The 21,970-nt window shown below is 41.1% G+C and overlaps 2 protein-coding genes across 3 annotated transcripts; both read right to left on the bottom strand.

The window, feature by feature from the left end:
* Window positions 1–639: 639 nt before the first annotated feature.
* On the bottom strand, window positions 640–19,923 carry IKBIP (IKBKB interacting protein; the record flags this gene model as incomplete). 2 transcript variants are annotated; one of them, XM_084254754.1, is made up of 3 exons in its annotated part: window positions 640–1,440; window positions 12,181–12,298; window positions 19,748–19,923. In XM_084254754.1, 3 exons carry the CDS (start codon window positions 19,921–19,923, stop codon window positions 685–687), a joined length of 1,050 nt encoding a protein of 349 aa, XP_084110880.1. The 2 variants fall into 2 exon arrangements, with proteins under 2 accessions (XP_084110880.1, XP_084110879.1); XM_084254753.1 differs by lacking the exon at window positions 640–1,440 and adding an exon at window positions 8,275–9,111.
* A 1,604-nt stretch (window positions 19,924–21,527) lies between these two features.
* On the bottom strand, window positions 21,528–21,843 carry LOC311184732 (small ribosomal subunit protein uS19-like; the record flags this gene model as incomplete). The annotated part of the gene is made up of 1 exon (XM_084254922.1): window positions 21,528–21,843. One exon carries the CDS (start codon window positions 21,841–21,843, stop codon window positions 21,562–21,564), a length of 282 nt encoding a protein of 93 aa, XP_084111048.1. The 3' UTR covers window positions 21,528–21,561.
* Window positions 21,844–21,970: the final 127 nt, after the last annotated feature.

The following is a 21,970-nucleotide window of genomic DNA, read 5'->3' as shown; positions in this document are numbered from 1 at the left end:
GTGCATGCTGGGGAGAGGGAAAGAAGGCTGGGGAGTACTGAGTTTCTTTCTATACAAAGTTGCAAAGATCTATTTTAGTGTATTTTAGAAAACCAAGCGCTCAACTCATAAAAATTTTATTTTTACTGTACAAAATAGAATCAAATACAAAATGGTATTTACGCCAAAGTTTCATTATTTCTCTCTGTTCATTCAGAAAATACTTATGGATGGTTACAATGGATGCCAAGTTCTGGGAAAGTTTCAAGAAATAATGCACAAATCTTGATCCTGTGGAGAACTCTGTCTATCTAGAAGGAGGAAGGGTTATAAGGAGGGGCCTCCCTGGTGGTGCCAGGGTTAAAGACAGTGCTATCAAGCTATCAGCAACCACTGCAGCATGAGTTGGATCCCTGGCCAGGGAGCTACCCACATGGTGCAGCAGACCTCTCCTGTCTTGCCCGCTGCTCCCCTCAGCAGTGTATTTCAGTCAATCTGCCTGTTCTACTCCCCACTCTGTCTCTGGTGAATCCTCTCATTCCCCCCACCTCTGTCCTACACCCCAGTTCTTATATGCATAAATAAATAAATCTTTTTTAAAAAAAAAAAAAAGTTTCATTATTTCTCACTTACCAGTCTTTTTATAACATGACAGATGTCCCCTTTAAAATAAAGATTTTAACTTCTAATCTAAATAATTTCAAACTAATCCATATCTGAAATGTGTGTTATTTCATCTTTTATATCTTTAATCTCACCTCGGACTATTGTCAGATTAGATATTTTTTCATTTAAGAAAGCAATTTCCTTCTCTCTTTGGACTAAGTCAGTAACCAATCTCCCAATACGAAGTGTTAAATCATTTACCAATGGTTCCAAGCGGGAAAAGTCCTTCTTTAGGTTATACACCTTTGGCTTTAGATCATTTGCAAAAGTCACTGTCTTCAGAATTTTAGCTCTGTCACTTTCTAAGCTTAAAAACCTATCTGTGTGCTTGTTGAAATCACTTGTTAGCTCAGAAAGTACCTTCTTCACAGAGTTAATTCTTTGTGAATTTTCAGATGCTGTCTTTCGGAGCATTGCTGTTCGGTCAATGCTACTTGAGAGAAGATCACCTATGTTTTTTACTGTATTTTTTTCTACTTTCTCTATTTTATTTTCTAGTTCTTGCACAGAATCTGTCAACGTTGTTACATCAGTTACTAGACCCGAAATACGTCGGATATCTGTTTTTACAGTTGAAATCTTGAGTCCAACATTTTTCGCCACAGAAGTTGTGCTTTGGTCTACTTTTGTAACATCTTCAAAAAGAGCAGTCAAATTGTTTTTCAGTATATTCTGTTTTTCAGTTATCCCACTAGACCAAGTTTTTACCTCATGGATTTCCTTCTGTAGACGCTTTAGATGAGCAATTATTTGTAAAGACTTTAACTGTTCCATCATAACTTCAGACTTGTGACACTGTAAGAAAATATAGTAACAAGGATTAAATTGATTAGAAGTTTAATATTGACATTTCAACTTAAATTTTGTGTGTTTTTTAACTGTGGCTTTACTGTCTGGAAAGCATTTGGTGAAACATGTACTGGGTGACCAGTCCTATGTTCAGCAACAAAATGAGCTAAACAAAAAAGGGTGAGGTGTTTTTTAGTTGCTGGAGAAGGGAGGAAGAAACTTCCTCCAGAAGAGTTTTGGTAGATTTGGGGGAGTCAAACAAGGTAATACAACTTCTATTTTTTTCTAAGATTTATTTATTTATGCATACAAGAACTGGGGTGCAGGTCAGAGGTATGGGGTGTGACAGGATTCACCAGAGACAGAGTAGGGAGCAGAATAGGCAGATCTATTGAAACACACTACTGAGGGGAGCAGTGGGCGAGACAGGAGAGGGCTGCTGCGCCATGTGGTTTAGCTCCCTGGCTGGCCACAGGGGAGCTGCAGTGGTTGGCTGGCTGGCCTGGCCGACCATGGCTTGATAGCACTCTCTTTAACCCCTCTGTCACCAGGGAGGCCCCCTAATATAACTTCTAAAATATAAGTTTGTATTTATCACAAGTGCTACAACAAGGGACTAGTGTCCAGGACTCTAGTATATGCTCTACTGTCCAATACTTTATGAGCAATTTTCTGAGCCATAACTATCCATGACCCCTTGAAAATTAAATTCATTTAATTAAGTTGCCAAATGCTGTTAGGCATGCCAAGGGTGAGAAATTAAGAATGAGTACAGCTGGCCTCCCCGGTGGCGCAGCGGTTGAGCGCTGGGTTGCGAAGCTGCCCGCGGCCTCTGCGGCGCCGGTTCGATCCCCGGCTGCTCCCCGGCCCCGGAGGAGGATCCCACATGGTGCGCAGACCTCTCCTGCCACCCGCTGCTCCCCTCAGCAGTGTACTTCAGTCCTTCTGCCTGCTCTGCTCCCCACTCTGGCTCTGGTGAATTCTCTCACCCTCCCGCGCTTCTGACTGTACCCAGTGCATGTATAAACAAAACAAACAACTATAATAAATAAATAAATAAAAGCATGCCTCTATAAAAAAAAAAAAAAAAAAAAAACTAAAAAAAAAAAAAAAAAAAGAATGAGTACAGCTTCCATTGTGGCCTCAACACAGTTTAATAGTTTAGTAGAGAGGATAGATATGTAAAAAATAAAACCAAAACACCAAACAAATTCTGTCTCCAAGGTTCTAAAATTCTATGATTACAAATACAAGTGGTTCTCAATTTTTGCATACTTTCATTACTATCCTTCTTCTCTACTGTCCACTGTATACTGATAGCTAAATTATCATTTTGGTTAATTTGATGAGTATTCTGTACTACACAACTGCTAGACAATATTTCAAGTTGTTTCAGTGCTGGTGGTGTATGTGTTCTTTTATAACATTATTAGGATTAGTTGATTCTTTTATCATGTTTTTGAATATTTGAAAATCCGTACCCTCAGTTAATAAAATTAAAAGGGAAAAAGGACTGATTTTAGTGATAAGATAGTTACGTTTCATAAACAATACAGAATTGAAACAAAGGTAGAAATTGTCAGGTGAGACTATTAGACTTTGAGCTGAAGGCTAACTTAAACCTATAACTGTGTGCTCTCAACTATAAAGAAAAATAATTAAAGAACAACTGCAAAATATTGGAAATATATTGTTATCGCTATGGCCTTTGTCCAAAAACAGATACCCACTTCACATTTAACTTTTAACTCATTTTCTAGGAAGGCATTGCTGTTTTTGTTTTGTTTTGTTTTGTTTTTCAAATAATAAATTTTATTTTTATATTCCCCATACAATTGCAACCCCCCCATTCTGACCCCAATCCCTCCCCTCCCGCCCCCCACCCCCCAAAAAGTGTCTCTGGTTCATAGTTTTTTGTTGATTTTGATTTTCACTTTCTTATAGTTATTCATTTTCCTGGTCCCTTATTTAAGTTTTCTAGATTCCTGCTATGAGTGAGACCATCCGGTATTTTTCTTTTTCTTTCTGGCTTATTTCGCTGAGCATGATCCCTTAGGAAGGCATTGTTTTAAAGGGAAGCTTGTTGATAGATTTCTACCAGTAAAACCAGCTTGATTCAATACATTTACTGTGCTGGTATGATTAAGAACAGTCTTTGCTTTCAGGAAGTTTGTAGTTTTATTTGGGAAAGAAAATAAATTCAATATATATAATTCAGAAAACAAGGAATAAAAAATCAAACATGCAGGCTGAAAAATCATTTTGACAAAATAAGATATTCATCTTAATTTAAAGCCATCAAGATGATGGGAGTTTCAGGGAATTATGTGTGGTAAAGCAAGTCAGAATGACAAAGACAGGGCCAGGGAGAATCCTACATGGCGAGGCAGACCTCTCCTGTCTCACCCGCTGCTCCCCTCAGCAGTGCTTTCAGTCCATCTGCCTGTTCTGCTCCCCACTCTGTCTCTGGTGAATCTTCTCACCCTCCTGCGACTCTGGCCTGTACCCAGCTCTTGTATAAATAAAATAAATCTTTAAAAGAAAAAAAAAAAGAATGACAAAGACAAATATTAGTATTTACACAGCAGATCATTTGACAAAGTATTTACAAAAACTACCAAAAAAAGTCTGAAAAATAAAACCATGAAGTTTTTTCCAAAACAACTGTATATTATTGTCTTCGAAATACTTTATGAATTACCTTTTTTTAAAAAAAGATTTATTTATACATACAAGAGCTAGGGTACAGGTCAGAGATGTGGGGGATGAGAGGATTCACCAGAGACAGTGGGGAAGAGAACAGGCAGGTTGACCGAAGTACACTGCTGAGGGGAGCAGTGGGCGAGGCAGGAGAGGCCTGCTGCACCATATGGGTTGCTCCCTGGCCAGCCGGGGATCGAACTTGTGCTGCAGAGGCTGTGGATTGCTTCATAGTGGGGTGCCCCTTGAGCCACCGGGGAGACCCGGATTACCTTTCTTAAATTTGATTTGCTAGTTGACTCAGCTTAACTTTTGAGATTATTTTGGCAACATTAACTTAGTTTTATTTAACACAAATAGAAATTTACAATGCTGGTGATATTGTTTTTATGGCAGCTTTTAAAAAGGAGCAACAATTTAAGTTGCAAAAAAATGACCAGCTGAAATTTGACAGAACAGTGAATTCAAAGTTGTAACTACTCCTGTTTACCCCATCATATTATTTGTTTTCAGTTGTATTTTAGGATTTTCTCCTCAATAGGTTTATGCTATGTTAATTATTGGTTGGAAAGGAGTTCCAAAATGGTAGAAAAGTTAGATTGTGAAACTTATTGTGGATATGAATTAGCAGTAGCCACAAATAGGAAGGAAGTCAAATAGTGATTGCAAAATCATGTTTTATTTTTAAGGGGAAAGTTTTGCAATAATGTGTATTGCTGAAACAGAAGTTCCCAAGGGTGAAAGGAGTAAATGGCTTACTTTCATCTATTTTATTTTAAGTTATCTCTGGTAGAGTAAATATAGCTTAGTAGCATTACACAATTAAGATACCTCAAAAGAGCATATTATTCTTAAAAGGATTACATGATTAAGTAGTGGCTGGTAAGCCTCTTTGTTTCACTTGGTGGCTTACAAGAGCAATTTTCATGGACTTCTATTGACCTTTACTAAAATAAAAATTCAGTAATGTAGTAATCATTTAGATATTCTTTTACTGAAGTATTTTTTTAAATCAAGACTTATTTAAGGTATTTGCCTAAGATGGACACAAGAGATGGAAACTACTAATGGCTCCAAAGATCAGGGAAGTTCTTATTTATGTAAGGTACTGAGCTAGATCCTTTTTGGTAATAAAAAAAAAGTCTGGGACTATAAGCAGAGCCACAGTGGTTCAAGAGAATGATCTCTGGTTTCAACTGGCTTTCAAAAACTTTGCTAAAGAATCTTTGAACAGTGCAAAGGACCTGGAAATATCTTATGGGTCTCTACAATTTTAATCCTCTTAAAGATAGAAGAAATCTTAAGAGATTATTTGGTGTAATTCCCTCCCTTTAAAAATTAAACAATTAAAATGTCCAAGAACATAGTTGGTGGCAAAGCCTAGATTAGAAAATTCCATTGTAGGGCTTTCTCCAACTGTTTTCCCATTCTCCTTTAGCATTTACAGATTCCTTCTATGCCTGTGGCACAAACCGCTTTCGATCACAGTTACAGCTTTTGAGTGATTTACAGTCTGGTTTAATGGTGACATGGAGGTGGATGTATTTGATTGAATCTCAGCCTTTTGAATTCTCAGGATAGTTCTGCTAACAGCAGATTTCTTTTTCCTCCCCTGGTTGAGTAGTAGTAGCAGGTTGCAGTTGTATAGTGGGAGGTAGTGGCCTTTGGTTGGGCAGATCTAGCAGCCTGATGATAAGATTCCCAATCTTGCAGAACCTCAACCTCCTCATTTGTAAATTGGCAGAGCTGTAGTGAGAATCAGTGATAATGCAAGCCAAGTGACTAGCAATATGACTGAGACATAGTAGGTAAAAAATACCTGGCACTATTAAGATGACCCTGCAGAATGTAAAGTGTTTCCCTTCCAACTGTCACAATACAATATAGTGGCCCATTTGTTTCCATACATTTTCTGTAACCACCATGACTGTGATATTTATAAGTTAATGAAGGATCAGAGGACAAGAAATCACATCTGCCCTGACAAGATGGACGTAGAGACAACAAAGTTCAAGTTAATTTAATAATATAGTTTATTAGTGTGAAAATGGAAGCAAACAGATAAAATATTGTCAGTGCACATGGAAATGACAGCTACAGCTGGTGAGAGCAACACCCTCCAGTTCATTTTGACCCATGACTTTCTATAATTGGTCCTCGTAAGCCCAAAGTAGAGTTTATTTGGGGTTTCCCCCAAAATCTGCAAACTCACATAGTAAAACAACCTTGCCACAACTATCCTTTGTATCTTACTGCCTTAATGGCACTGAAATTGCATTATATAACTGGGACTACAATTGGCTTATCCATAAGAACAAACAAGTAAGAACTTCCATGTTCAGTTGACTCACTTTTCCACATCAATCTTAGGCGTTCTTGATACATCAGTTTACTAATAAAAGTCTTAAGTTATTTTCCAACTCTGCACATTTCTGATTGTCGTCATTGGAAAAATTTGGCTAGGTCTCTCCCCTAATCTCATCTTACTATGTTCATATCTTCTCACTAGTAACTTTAACATTGTATCTAATTTTGAGTAAAATAAAATCAAAATGTTAAACAAATTTGGTTGGCAAGTTAATTTGTTAACTTTTTTTTTTTTTTTTTAGGCATGTTTTTATTTATTTATTTATTATGTTTGTTTGTTTGTTTTGTTTATACATGCACTGGGTACAGTCAGAAGCGCGGGAGGGTGAGAGAATTCACCAGAGCCAGAGTGGAGAGCAGAGCAGGCAGAAGGACTGAAGTACACTGCTGAGGGGAGCAGCGGGTGGCAGGAGAGGTCTGCGCACCATGTGGGATCCTCCTCCGGTGGCCGGGGAGCAGCCGGGGATCGAACCGGCGCTGCAGAGGCCGTGGGCAGTTTCGCAACCCAGCGCTCAACCGCTGCGCCACCGGGGAGGCCCTAATTTGTTAACTTTTTTAAAAGGACATGTTTTAAAACCATAATCACCATCATCATCAGTTGTCATTATGCTGCTTTTTTCCTCTTTATGATAGGCCACAGGGCTTACTGGAGTAATTTTATTCTAAGTAGAATAACTTTTTTTTTTTTTTTTAAAGAGGCATGTATTTTTATTTATTTATTTATTTGTTTGTACATGCACTGGGTACAGTCAGAAGCACGGGAGGGTGAGAGAATTCACCAGAGCCAGAGTGGGGAGCAGAGCAGGCAGAAGGACCGAAGTACACTGCTGAAGGGAGCAGTGGGCGGCAGGAGAGGTCTGCGCGCCATGTGGGACCCTCCTCCGGTGGCCAGGGAGCAGCTGGGGATCGAACCGGCACCGCAGAGGCCGCGGGCAGCTTCGCAACCCAGCGCTCAACCGCTGCGCCACCGGCGAGGCCCCTCTAAGTAGAATAACTTCCCTAGAGATTATGTATCTTACAAATTCAGGTCTGTACACCGTGAGAACCATTTAAAAAAAAGGCCCAGAGTATACAAAGATAGTCCAAAATTTCATACTTGAAAACATACACTTAGTTCATAGTAAAAATCTTTCAATAAGAATTATTCACCCTTATTTAAACATTCTTACATGTAACACAGTTTAGAACCTTAACAAAAAATAAAAATATTTCCTAGGCACCATAGTTGTCAAGAAGTGTGTATTTATGGCAAAGCACCCCAGGATCTTCCTCAGGCATATTACTTTTCATTTTGGGCAATATTCTTATGAACTTGGTTGTGGGTTCTAACCCTATGGTAAACTGAGGCAGGCACATTACCACCAACCTGGATGACAGCAAAGATACAAGAAGTGCACATAAGTTTGGGAAAATAGCAAACTGGGGTCATTTAGTGAAATGGTCAACACTCCTCAATAGCTCCTAGAGACACGAATATATTTGGGTACAATGTCAGAAGTGAAACTCATAATGATACCCATTAATATTAGAAAAATAGTTAAAAATATTAAGCACATTGCTTTTAAAAAGTAAAGACATATATTTTAGAAATAGTTGTATTGAAAATGGTTATGATGAAATAATATCTAGTATTTAAAGATATAAATTTTGATTATCCGTATTATTTAGTTCCATTTGTGTGGACTTTGCAGTAATGCAGGACAAATTGAGGTTTATGAAAATACCTCGAATGTGTGTGTGATAATGTCATTCATCAAAATAAAAGTAGTAAATTCAAAAATCATCATGGATTTCTTTATTTTCTAGATTATATTCTTCTATAGCTTCCTTTTCTCTTGTATTGGAATATACTATAAAGTCATGAACTTTTCCTTTAAGAACATCCAGTTCATTTTGCATCTTTAATATACTATTATCATACTGAATTCCTTCAAGGGTTTTCTGCATCTCCATTATTTCAGACACTGCTTTCAGCATATCCTCTTCCATATTAAACATCTGAATGGTCAACTCTTCCATTTTCTTTTCTGTCCCAATCAGATCCTGAGAGACTCTGAGAACAGAGCGAACAGCACTTTCAATTGTTGGCAAATGTGTCTTGCATTCTTCAACTTTGGGCTCATAGCTGGAAAGTTTATTCGTCAGGTCTTCGTCTCTGGCGAGGAGGGCATGCTGCTCCTCTTCTAACTTTTCAACTGTTTTTGTGTCAGAGTCTAGCTGCTCCTCAACTCGCAGGAGATCCTCTTCCTCTTGTCTTTTTACTGTTCTAATATTTCTTAGTGTGCTGTCTTCCAAATCTTTCAGTCTTTCAGTGAGCAATTTTATTCGTTGCTCAGCTGAGTTAATTTGGACAGTAACTTGAGAATGTATATGTTTAGATTCTGATTTGAAAATGTCTGTATTAGCATTCATTTCTTCAAGGCTTCTCTTCCAGAAACCTGTAACATTCTGGAATTTCTCTTGAAGGCTCTGCATCTTTTGAGTGAGCATCTCTTCGCTATCTTGAATGTCATGCATGATACTTTGGAGGCTGGATACTTCCTGCTCAAACTGGGTCACCAAGGACACGGATGATGTAACGTCCTGCAGGATACTTTCAGTGGACTCAAGCTGCATTTATAACAGAAAACAATTCCCAAGGCTACTTAATATCTTTCATGTAGGGAAACACACTTTAACAATCATGTGCCAACTCTGAAGATGTCTACAACATCCAAATATATCAGAATCAAACTGATGAAAATGTTCATTCCTTTTATAGTTGTTTTAGCATTTTAAACAAATTTAACAGATTAGATTATTGAAAAACATATACCTAAATGTATAATCACAAATATTTGCACATTTCATGGAGGCATATTCAAGAGGAAAATAGTATTAGAGAAGCCTGAAGTGTATCATGTCTTTCTCCAATGGAAAGTTATCATTTTTATGGTTATTTGGCTTTATAAGAACCTGTAACTTAGTTATAAAATTTGTTACCTTTCCTAAATTGTATGACTCCCTTTGGGGGTTCTGCCCCCTGCTCCCCAGATTTGTTGTGTGGCCTCTTCTGGAGAAGATACCAGAATCAGATCTTATAGGCAAGATGAATAAAACTTCAGTTGAGTGAGGCAATTCACATCGAATAGTAATGTGTTCTAAGTGTCTGTGCATTATGATAAGCCCCCGTGATCTCCCCATATGCATCTAGAACACACAAGAGTCCGTCTGTGGACCTTCTTTCACATATACTCACACCGAGATAACAACCTTAGAGACTATACAGCCAGGCTTGGAAATGATCACAACATTACCAACTGTTTGCATTATGTGGAAGACATAACACTACACAAAACACAGTTCTGACCTTAAGCAGGTTAGTTTAATTAGGGAGAAAGACAAGACTGTCTGCTCTGACCGGGGAAGAACCACGGAAGTACTTAAGGGGGCACTTGGACCAGACAGAAGAGCACAGAAAATATTCTAGAAGTATTATCTAGTATCTGCTTCCTGTTACTTCCTTTCTAAACCATTCCCCACACTACACAGATTAAGCATTTATAGAGGCATTTTTTTTAAATTTTTATTTATTTATTTGTTTGGTTGGTTGTTTGTTTTGTTTATACATGCACTGGGTACAGTCAGAAGCAAGGGAGGGTGAGAGAATTCACCAGAGCCAGAGCGGGGAGCAGAGCAGGCAGAAGGACCGAAGTACACTGCTGAGGGGAGCAGCGGGCGGCAGGAGAGGTCTGCGCGCCATGTGGGACCCTCCTCCGGTGGCCGGGGAGCAGCCGGGGATCGAACCGGCGCCGCAGAGGCCGTGGGCAGCTTCGCAACCCAACGCTCAACTGCTGCGCCACTAAGTTCTATCCTGCCTTCAAGGTTCAGATCTCAGCTCCTCAGTGCCACATCCTCCCGAAGCCCTGCCCTGAGGACTCCTAGAGCTCCCCTACTGTGTTAGGTGTATCCCATGGATTTGGCACTTAGCTCATATAATTAGAGAATTTTGTACTAGACACTGGATATAAAAATATAGATTTCGTGTATCTCCTGACTTCACAATTTGATAGGGGATAAAGGATTTACTGAAATACACTGGTAAGGGGAGCAGCAGACGAGACAAGAGGCCTGCTATGCCATGTGGGTCAGCTCCCTGGCCAGGGATGGATCTCAGGCCATTGAAGTGGTAGTGCTGTGCCTTAACCCCAGGCCACTAGGGAGGACCTCAAAAGGCATTTTAATTGCAATCAAATTTTTCATTTAAAAAGCTAATAGAGGGCCTCCCTGATGGCACAAGGGGTTACGTCTTAGCACTATGAAGCTATCCGTAGCCACTGCAGCCTGAGTTCTGCTCCCCTCAGAAGAACTGAGGTATTTCAGTAGATCTGCCTGTTCTGTTCCCCACTCTGTCTCTGGTGAATCCTCTCACCCCCATACCACTGGCCTGTACCCCAGTTCTTCTATGTAAAAATAAACAAATCTTAAAAAAAATAAAAAGCTAACACAATTTTCTTCACAATTTGTTTTAATAGATTTTAGGTATATGAAGTTTGCATATCCTGCTATTTTTTCTATCATTGTGTTCCCTCTGAATACAAGCCCCAAAACAATTACAACCAGATTCTAACTAGGGCCCCAGGTCAGAATACCATCTCCTTTGTAGCTCCTTCCCAGAGACCCCTGTGCTCACCCCCTGGCCTGTTGGAGGCATGCATACTTTTCATCCATGGCTTCTCTCTTCTGGGGATTATATGTTCATGAGGCTACAGAAACTGGGGTCCTCTATTTCATTTCTATTTTTATAACATCCTTGCTGACCCTGGTGCCACGCCCAAGTGCTTCTCTACCTTTAGGACATGGGGAGGGTTTTAGTGAATGAATAAATGAAAAAACATGATGTCTTATTGATTACAGGTGACCCATCCTGAGAGGTGCGGTGGTCACAAAGTTGTTTTTACCATCTCCCATTTCTAAGAATAAGGATGATAATGAATCCGGTGGAAATCAGCATGTGCAGCCTGAAGAACCACAGTATAGACACAGAGCTTAATTTTCATTTGGCTACAAAACCAATGTTTATTTTTAGATTAGTTATTCTTGTGTGCATATGTATATATGCTTACCAAGGGGAAAACAAAGAAAAAAATCAGTGACTCTTTGTCCAACAAGTGCTATTCCTATTCTAATTTTACCCCCAAAGAGCACGCCTCTTTCAGTGCTATAGACATTTGATATTTAAATAGACAAAACTTGCAAGCTGACTGTAGATCTGAGGCATACAGCAGGGGAGGGGGCGAGAGTCACTTGGAGAGGGAAGAGCACAAAGAACTGTGGTGATAGATCACGGGTGCTAAGGTGGTGGGAGAGCTACAGGGACTATACCTGAGGGGAGAAATCAAATACTGCCCCGAGTACTTAATCTAAAAATAAACAAAGGAAAAAACTGAAATCACATCAACATGAGCTTATTTTTTAAAAGTTACATTTGTTATACAAAAGGGTTCTTGTTTTTTCAAATGCAGCCTGAGTCTAAATTGCATGGAAAGTAGACTATGAGGAGGTTAAGACCAGTGAAAGTTAAAGTTAAACGTAATGGTCTGAAAGGCAGGAAGAAAGAAATTATGGATTGGGATAGAAAGGTGGTAGTGGGGAAGCGAAAATGGGAAAACCTTCCTAAACAAGTCAACTAATGCTTACCTTTTCTGAAATCAAATTGATTTTACTTTGAAGTCCTTGGAACTCATTGGTTTCTATTTTCAGCAACTGGTACTGCCTTTCCACCTTTGCAAACTTTTCCGACTGCTGAAATACAAACCTGGAAGAGGGAAAAAAAAATCAGTACCTCTTAATTCACACACAGGTAAGACTGAACTTGAAAGAATTTTATATCCACTTCTGGTAAGGACCACAAAAATACTGGTTATTGGTAGAGGCAGCTTATCTATTTCAACATTAAAGAGCTGGCTGTATGGTCAATCCACGCAGCAGTTTTAACTGTTCTGTTCAAGGAAAGAGGAACATACCCGCTGCTCAAGTTCACAGCCTAGTGAGTGAGATGGTGTGGTGTCCACTATACTGGTATGTAAAAGAAATATTTTTGAGGAAGAAATGATGAATTACTTAGAATGGATATGTGACCTCCACTGTTGTTCTCAAGGCCACATCTGAACAATAGCTAGAAAATTAGCAGTCTCTTTTTTTATCTATATATATATATATTTTTTTTTAAGATTTATTTATTTATTTATACAAGCACTGGGTACAGTCAGAAGCGCGGGAGGGTGAGAGAATTCACCAGAGCCAGAACGGGGAGCAGAGCAGGCAGAAGGACCAAAGTACACTGCTGAGGGGAGCAGCGGGAGGCAGGAGAGGTCTGCGCCCGCCATGTGGGACCCTCCTCCGGTGGCCAGGGAGCAGCCGGGGATCGATCCAGCGCTGCAGGGGCTGTGGGCAGCTTCGCAACCCAGCGCTCAACCGCTGGGCCACCGGGGAGGCCCGGAAATTAGCAGTCTTAACAATGAAATGTTGGAGAAGTTACCTAAGTAAAAAAGTATTTTTAAATTCAAATGTAGAAGAGGGGGGAAAAATGTCCCTGGAGTGGAAAGAAGAGAAGGGGGATGATGATTATAAGTTGCAAAATCATGGAAGTCCAAACCGGAAAATAGTAGCCACTGTCCATGACAACTGACTATGCAAAGCAAGGTGTATCGTCTGTACAGCTGGTGATATTTGACAATATGAGTCACGTAGGTGTTCTTTCGGTGCCAGTCTAAAATTGCACTGCATCTTTCATACAGTAAATAGTAGAGGGCAGAAGCTTAAAAAAGCCACCCTATCTTACAAACAATAAGTGATCTTTCATTTGTATAGGGTGTGAAGTAAGTAAGCACAAAAGAAATGCTTTGGATCTAGTGTCAGCTTGGTTAATCTACTTGGACTCAATTCTTCTGGCTCAGAGAAAGAAGCCATTGAAATTCTTTATATATTTATTAAGTCATCAAAAAGCAGACCCTACCAGTGGTGCAAATGCTTCACTGCACGTTGGAGTTGCCGGGCCACTTTAAAAATCTGACATCTAGATCCCACCTACAAAAATTCTAAGTGAATTTGTTTTGGGATATGACTTGACTATGGGAAAATTTTAAAGCTCTCCAGATTCTCTGTGTGCTCAGCCAGGTTGAGAGCTATGAATTGGCACTGTTTTGTGAAACTGACTTCCACTGAAAAGACAAATTAAGCTCCCCAGACTTAATGGAGAGGTGAAAGGCTTCTAAGCCTTGTGCTTCATTGAAGGGGGTTGGTTGAGTTTTATTTTATTTTATTTAAAGATTTTATTTATTTATGCAAACAAGAGCTGGGGTACAGGCCAGGGATGGGGGAGGGTGAGAGGATTCACCAGAGACAGAGTGGGGAACAGAATAGGCTTATTGACTGAAATACACTGCTGAGGGGAGCAGCGGGCAAGTCAGGAGAGGTCTGCTGCGCCATGAGGGCTCATGCTGCAGAGACTGCAGATTGCTTCACAGTGCAGTGCTCAACCCCTTGCGCCACCACGGAGGCCCGGTTGGTTGTGTTTTAAACTCAGAAATGTCATCATTAGGCTAACTGTTGTGGTTCAAAGCTAAGACAGACTCTTTGCTTTTTAAACAAATGCTTACAGTATTAGATGAAACAAATTTCTTTTGATGATGGCTAAGGTCTATCCTAAGAGGTAACAGTGAATAAAGTAAGCCCAGGCTATAAAATTAGCAGAATGACATTTCTTCTGTATGCTAATACGAACTTTAAAACTTCTGGTTATGAGAAAACACCATTATCCAAATTTTCAAAGATGAATGACTTGATTATTTTTTGATTGGTGGTTTTACTTTTGACTTTTAAGAAGTTCTTTTCAGAGTATAGGCTTCAGACTTGTAGGCAGAGACCACACCATATAAATTTAATTTCAGGGACTACTCCATGATGTTTTCTCATAAATTTTTTCTATAAACCTGAATGTTTATTTAGAAAAGAATCATTATTATGAGACTTTGTGTGAAGGTCAACACACTACAACATTACATTATAGGCTTTTGATTTTAATATTTTTAATGTCAATCTCTGAACCTCTATCAAATTCAAATATTAAGCAAAAGCTTTAAGAAAACTCTGTCACGTTAGTGCAAATATCACCTCTGAGGATAACCTGTATGTTTTATGGTTAGATTTGCACCAAAATAAGATTGCTACACAGGAAAGGAATGCCGTACTTAAGAATAAACAAGCATAAAGTTGACTTGGTAATGAGAAGTGGTTTTTATTATTTTTTATTATCATTGTTTTTTTGTGGGACCCTCGCTGGTGGCCAGGGATCGAACTGGCACTGCAGAGGCTGCGGGCAGCCTCGCAACCCAGCGCTCAACCACTGCGACACCAGGGGAGGCCCGAGAAGTGGTTTTTATGGTGCTGAGTTTAAAATGTTTTTCCACTTACATGTGCCAGGCACTATTCTAAAGACTTTATAACTATTAACTCATTTAATATTAAGGAAGAGGAGGATTTTCCAGAAGTCAGAAATGTATGATGAGAGAAGGCAGTTTTGATTCTGAAAAGTGTTTGAAATTGGTGTGCTGGCTTTGAAGGTGCTTTGTTTTAGTCAAGGCTTTTCCTTTTTTTTTTCATTAAACTGTTTACATGGGTCTCAAAATTCTGTGACAGGTTTTTGGTCAAGTTGTTTCCAGAAAGATTGTCTTCATGGGGTTTACATTCAAATGGGGAGGTAGACAGACATACCAAAAAAGTAAATTATTTAGCAAACCAGATGGTTAAAGTGATATGGAGAAAGAAAAATGGGGAGGGTTGTATTAGCAGCAGGAGTGTAAGTTGTCCCTGGACTGCCCATCTCATGGTGAATATCCTCTAGGAGGAGTGACTTAAAAGTAAAATTAGAGCAAACAGAGAATTAGGTCTGCCCATCTTGATGCAGACAGTTGGACTGGGAGTGTTCTAGCAGAATTAATGAATATTCTGCTAGAAGAAAGCAGTATTTTGGGCTCCATCTTCACTGCCAGAGCACACACTGCTTTTAAAAAGTAATAACTACCACAAAAAATAAGGAACACTTCACAAATTTGCATGTCATCCTTGAGCAGGGGCCATGCTAATCTCTGCATTGTTGTAATTTTAGTATACACGCTGCTGAAGGGAGAATTGAGTCAAGGCTTTCCAAAAGGAGCAGTTCATGGTCTCCTTCCTCCTGTCCTTGCTCAGTTTAGAGACAAATTACGGTCTGTTAAGGGTTACAGTTTCTAGTAGGAGAAAGAAAAGATCTATAAATAATTCTGAGCTAGGAATTTCTATTTCTAAGGTCTTGACCTCTTTTTCTATTAAAAAGGGCACAGCATAACATATGGTTTGGAGTGCGAAGCTGGGCAATTTTGCTTCTGCCATTTACTAGCTGTATAATCAACCACTTTGGGAAAGTTACTTATCTTTGGTGTGGTTTTCTCATGTTACATACTACAGCGTCATTCAGCGCAATACTGAATGTTCAGGAAAATACTGACCATATTGCATTTTTTAAGAAGCTGACCATTTAAAGATAACTGTCTTTTAGATAAAACTCCTCCAATAAAAAACAAAACATGAAAATGGACTTAGCCAAGATTTTGCAGTATAAATGACTTCTAGAGAAAGTTATATAAGCAAAACCCTGAGTTACCTAATTGTTCAGAGAGCTCTTAATTTTCTGCACATAATTATCACAAATGCTATGAAAAATTTTTATGAAGGCAATTTAAAAATCTGTTGAAATTCCCAGAAAAATTAATTTCTATGTAATTAAGCAAACTGGTAAGGTTTTGTGTTTGGCTAACTTCATAACTTCCGAATTTTTGAAGAGCAGATTTAAGAATTTTCATAAATCCTCTTACCTGAGATTTTTCCTTAAGAATTTAGAAAGGAGGTATGCAAACTAACACTGAATAAGCTTAGATTTAGGTTAACTGTTATGGCCAACATCCTATCACTTATCAGTTTAGGACATATTTAACAGAGATGTTCAAGTATCACACTTTTATTATGCATTATATGTTTACTTTCCAAACAAGGATCCAAAGACTAAAGTCTGAAGACACTCATATAATGGATGCCTTGAAATCCTCTGGACAGTGGAAGGGTTCAAATCCCACCGCTGTCCCCAATTTAAGTGTGAAAAAAATGGATGTTTTCTTTAGGAGTACAGATAGGCACATTTGCTGTTGTATTTTAACAAACCAGACAGTGTCAGTACAGTAAGCAATAAAGATGTGACAGACTAACTTTTAATGCTGAAGTATGTTGTTCTGGGGGGGGAGATCTCAGTGGTCTTGTAATTCTACTGTGCTTTAAGTACTCTGAGATGTCAAGTTTCTTTGAGAAATTCTTAAAAATGTCTTACCAGAATAAATTTTTATTTCCAAATGTACCATGAATAAATATTTGCCATAAACAGTGACCAAAGTATTTATACTACAAATCTTTTGGCAAAAGATAACCACAAAAGTCATTTTAAAGTTAACTATTTTAATAACAGTCATAGTATCTATTTTAGAAATAATTTTTGAGTACTGTTTCTATTATTTTGTGAAGATGCAGTTCAAATAAACTTTTCCTACCAAATGTAACTTATCTTTATAGTAAGCACTAACAGTAACTCCTAAGCCAAAGTGTCTGTTTTCCAACATTGTTTTCCTTTGTAGATCCCTTTTATTATTTTCTTAGGACAGTGATTCAATTATTGAAAAGGTGAACATACTGTGGTACAATTTATTTCACATGAATATAAGTCTTTGGATAATTAATAAATTTCATAATTAAAATCAATTGTGCTAGTCCCAAGAGAATATCTTTTTGCCTACTAACTTCTATTAGTGAATAACTTTCCCATTACAATTTTTAAAGCTCACTCCAGTAGCTGCCCAAGAAAGAAGGCCAAGGGGAAGAGGTGCCCCGGCCCCGTTATTGTGGAGATACAGGAGGCCAAGTAGGTGGTAAATGTCCCTTTTGAGAAGGGGCCCAAGAATTTTGGCGTGGGAAAGCACACTCCACCCAAAAGGGACCTCACTCACTTTATCAAATGGCCCCACTACATCTGGTTGCAGGGGCAAAGGGCTATCCTCAAAAATCAGCTGGAAGTGCCTCCTGCATTAACAGCTCACCAGGCCTAGGACTGCCAGGCAGCTACTGTGCTGCGTAAGCTGGCCGATATGGACAGACCAGAGACCTCGCAAGACCAGGAAGATGGTTGGCCTGGGTTGAGAAGGAAGTTGCTGGCAAAGGGAATGTCCTCACTAAGAAGTCGCCTGTCCTTCCAGCAAGGGTTAACACTGTCACCATGATGGTGGAAAATGAGAGGTTGAATTGATGGAGATTGCACATGATGCAGTTCCGGTCAAGGTGGCTGCCTTCCTGCTGGCCCTATGTCAGAAGTGGGTTCCCTACTGCATTACCAAGAGAAAGGTTAGGTTGGGGCTGAGAGTTCACAGGGACACTCGTAATGTCACCTTCACAAGGGTTAAATCAGAAGGCAAAGGAGCCAAACTGATGGAAGGTATCATGACCAATTACAATGACGGATGAGATGGGATCGGCTGTCACTGGGGAGAAAAAAGTTCTGGGTCCAAAAACTGTGGCTCAGTTAGCCACGCTGGAAAAGGCAAGGCTAAAGTTTGCCACTAAACCAGGATGGGTGTACGCTGCTGCATCTTCTGTACATAAAAGTTCTCCTTCAGCAAAAAAAAAAAAAAGTTTTTAAAATTTACCAAAAGGTCATAGATTTTAAAACATGTTTATTTTTAATAGCAAATACCTTTATCCTTTTACGATCAAAATCAAATTTGTCCATAAACACAAATGTCATGTTACTTTTTAAAAAGAGAAAATTTAAGAATCAACACTCACTATTGCAACAAATCTTTTATTAACTCTGATTCAGGATGAGTCACTAGTAAAGAGTAATTCAAAATTTAATAGCATCAAAATGTTCTTGTCTAGAGGGCATCCACAGTGGCTACTAGAAGTCTATTACTGTTGCAGATGAGTTTCTTCTAAATGCCTTAAAAATCAATGACAAATGGAGGGAAATTCTAATTTAAGGGTGAGTCTTGTTATGAAAACGAAAAAAAAATTATTCTATGGAAAATAATTCATGAAAATAAGATCAACAAGTTCATTTTTAGGTTCTTCTACTTCTAGTCTGTTATCTATGATGCTAATATATCACTGTTTGCTTGGTTTAAATCTAAAAATGTTTAGTTTTAAGTGAACATCTGTAACTTCAGACCTTTACAGTGCAAAATTTTAATCTGTAACAGAAGAAAAGGTTTTAAATTCATAAGGCAGCACCTTAATCAAACTATGAGGAATCCTCCCAATGATGCTATTAACAATAATGATTGTTGCTTTGAGATCACACGTTATGAATCCTTTTAAGGTTGCAAAAGTCGCCATTAGGCCTTTATGGGGTAAACGTGGGGAGAAATATGTCCTCGACAAACGCTCAGCGGACAGGATGCAACTGGGCTACAGCAACGTGCAAACCTCAGATGTGCAGCAGGCGTTTAATAAAGTGTGGCGACATCAGTATACTATAATTTCTAGTGTTCCAAATCTTGCCAGCATTTGGGATCATCAGACTCAAATTTTTACCAAGCTAAGGAGTGTAAAAGGATATTTCATTGTAATTTTATTTTACATGTATTTGATTGCTAATAAGTTGAACATGTTTTACCATGGGAATCTGTATTTCTTCTTAGAAATAATTCATGTCTTTTACTTTTGTATTTGAAACTAATTTTTAAAAGTTCTTTTTCCTTACTTTTTATCAGTTCATGCTTATTTAACTATTAAGGTCAAAAGAAACCATCTTTAGTGCAGAAAAATCTGAACTATTTGTAGAAATATGAAAAGCTTGTGAAACTTTACCCTATTTGGAGAAAATAAAGTTAAATGCATATGTTTTTAAAATAAAATAAAATAGCGTTGCCGACTCTGCATCTTAAGAAATGGCTGCTGCCCCGTTCCCAAACTTTAGCTTCAATTCCAACTTGGGGATAGGGGCCTGCTACCAGCAAAAGGAGGAAAGAAGAAAATCCCCCCCAGTGGGGGTGCCCCTTCTTCGGGGTTGCAGAGGAACAGCAGTGGCAAGTCTGCGGGCTGCAGCTTCAGCGCGAGGGCAGGGCGGGTGGGGCAGGGGCAGGGCCCTGAAGAGAGGGGCGATCTGGGGAGCCCCCTCGCGTCCACTTACCAGGCCAGGCCCAGGCACGTCCCCAGCGACAGCAGGCTCAGGCCCGAGCGGGGGTCGGCCCAGCGCCCGCCTCCAGCGCCCCCGGCCTCGGGGCTCTTCCCGCCCTCGCTCCGCTTCCCGGGCTCCGCGGGGGCGCCCTTGGGCCCCAATTTCTTCCGGTTCTTCACCTCTGACATGTCTGGGGCCCCTGAGGACACAGCCGGGGCGCTGTCTTCACCCTGGGGTGGCGGGACGTGGCCGTCTGAGCCCCGGGGGGGGAGCAGGGCAGAGACCGCGCCCCCGCCCGGCTCTGGCACCGCCCAGAAACCAGCTCCTCCGCCCTCTGTGCCCGCCCGCCGGCCGCACCGCGCCCCCTCGGTTCGGGCCTGCCAGTTCCTCCAGCAGCGTCCGGCGGCATCCTCGCCCCCATCCTCCCAAGGCGGCCTGGGCGTGAGCGGCCCACCTGGCACAGGTAGCTCGCGCGCGCTGGCCGGGCGCTGGGCTGCGAGAAAGGGGCGGGGCCTAGAGAAGGCGGGGCGGGGCCTGGAGGAGGTGGGCGGGGCGCGCCACGTCGTGCGCGCCCCCGCCTCGAGCCGCCCGCCTTGAATGCGGCGCTCTCCTATGACGGAGCCCCGCTGCGGCGTCGGGAGCAGGCCGCGCCCACGTACGCGCGTACGCGCGCTGGCCCACGTCGATGGGAGCGCGCCGGCCCCGCCGGGAGGGGCTCGCTGGGCGTGTTTACAGCCCGTGCGGGCGCGCGCAGGCCCGGCTGGGCGGGCCCTGTGGGTTTGACTGCTCGGCGGCCCCGCGGCGCAGGGGAGGAAACAGCCGCTGGACGCGGATGCTGTGTGCCTGGGCACAGGGGCTGAGGGGTCCAGGGTGAGGGGGCCGGGCCGTCGGCCGCTCGCGAGGATCAGAGGGAGCCGCGGCGGCGGTCGGGGCGTCACCAGGCTCCAGTCGGGGTGCAGCAGCTGCGGAGGAACCCGAGGCGCCTTCTCCCTTTGTGTCCCGGGCGGGGTTCACCCAGAGGACGGCCCGCGGGCCAGGGTTCACCCCGGCACCCCAGGACTCTCCCTGAAGCCCCGGGGCCGCGGGGGTAGCGCCTGCCTCTCCGCGGGTCGGAGATCCCCCGGGCTGCAGAGGCCCCGACCTGCCTGAGCCTTTCGGATACCCCTTTGTCTCTGCCCACACCCCCACCCCGATTTCCCAGCCTCACCCCCAGGACTGCTCGTCCCAGTAAGACCTCGGCGCAGAGGTTTGGTAAGTTTGGGTCTCGCTTTTCTCCCGAGCCTGGTTTTTGGAAGTTCTCGAGCCAGCTGCAGAGAGACACTCAGGATTCAGGAACAAGGAATAACTGATAAACCATCCTGCCCCAGGGCCAGGAAGAGGAATTATCTGAAGAGGAAGTAGTCAAGTATTGGGGCTCTCGGGGATGAAATTGCCTCTTTCTTTCTGTTGCACATCTATGAAGAAATTGCATTTTGATGTGGTTACAAAAGGTGGGACACTGAAAATTTGCTCAGGAGATTTCAGTCTGTGCAATTTGAAACGTGTTTAAAATTACATGTTTAAGTTTCACAGGGCAGGTAAAGTTGGAAAGAGTATGGGTTTGCTTAGCTATTGGGTATTACCTAAAGAGTTATACTTCTGCCAAATCGAGTTTTATTATTATAAACTAAGGGATGTTTTGTGTTTAAATTGAGATGGTAAAAGTATTAACATTAAAAAAAGCCTTGATCCTAAAAATAATCTTTTCTTTTACCAATTTCATGCATATATATATATTTTTTTTTTTTCAGGATTAGAGAAGTCTGTGCCTTTACTGGTCATGCAGTCTATTTGAGGGGGATGAAGCGGGAGGAGTGGGTGGCCCCAATGCCTGGCCGGCCGTGTTTGACAGGCTTGTAGGTGATGGAGAACTCGCCCAGGTAGTGGCCAATCATCTCAGGCTTAATCTCCACCTGATTGAAGGTCTTGCCATTGTAGACGCCCACCATGCTGCCCACCATCTCAGGCAGGATGATCATGTCTCGCAAGTGTGTCTTCACCACCTCTGGCTTCTCCATGGGTGGGGCCTCCGCATATATTTTTAAAATAAAGTGTGGCCGAATCTGCATCTTAAGAAATGGCTTCTGCCCCGTTTCCAAACTTTAGCTTGTGAACCTTTAGAAATGTTCTATTCTCTTTGTTTACAAGTGGCACTTTAAGAATATAAATTTATTGAAGGTCAATAGATTATTGCTC

Source organism: Talpa europaea (assembly GCF_964194135.1).
Source record: "Talpa europaea genome assembly, chromosome: 15".
NCBI lineage: Eukaryota > Metazoa > Chordata > Mammalia > Eulipotyphla > Talpidae > Talpa > Talpa europaea.
Note: the sequence above shows the minus strand (reverse complement) of the source record. Positions and strands in the feature narration are given on the sequence as shown.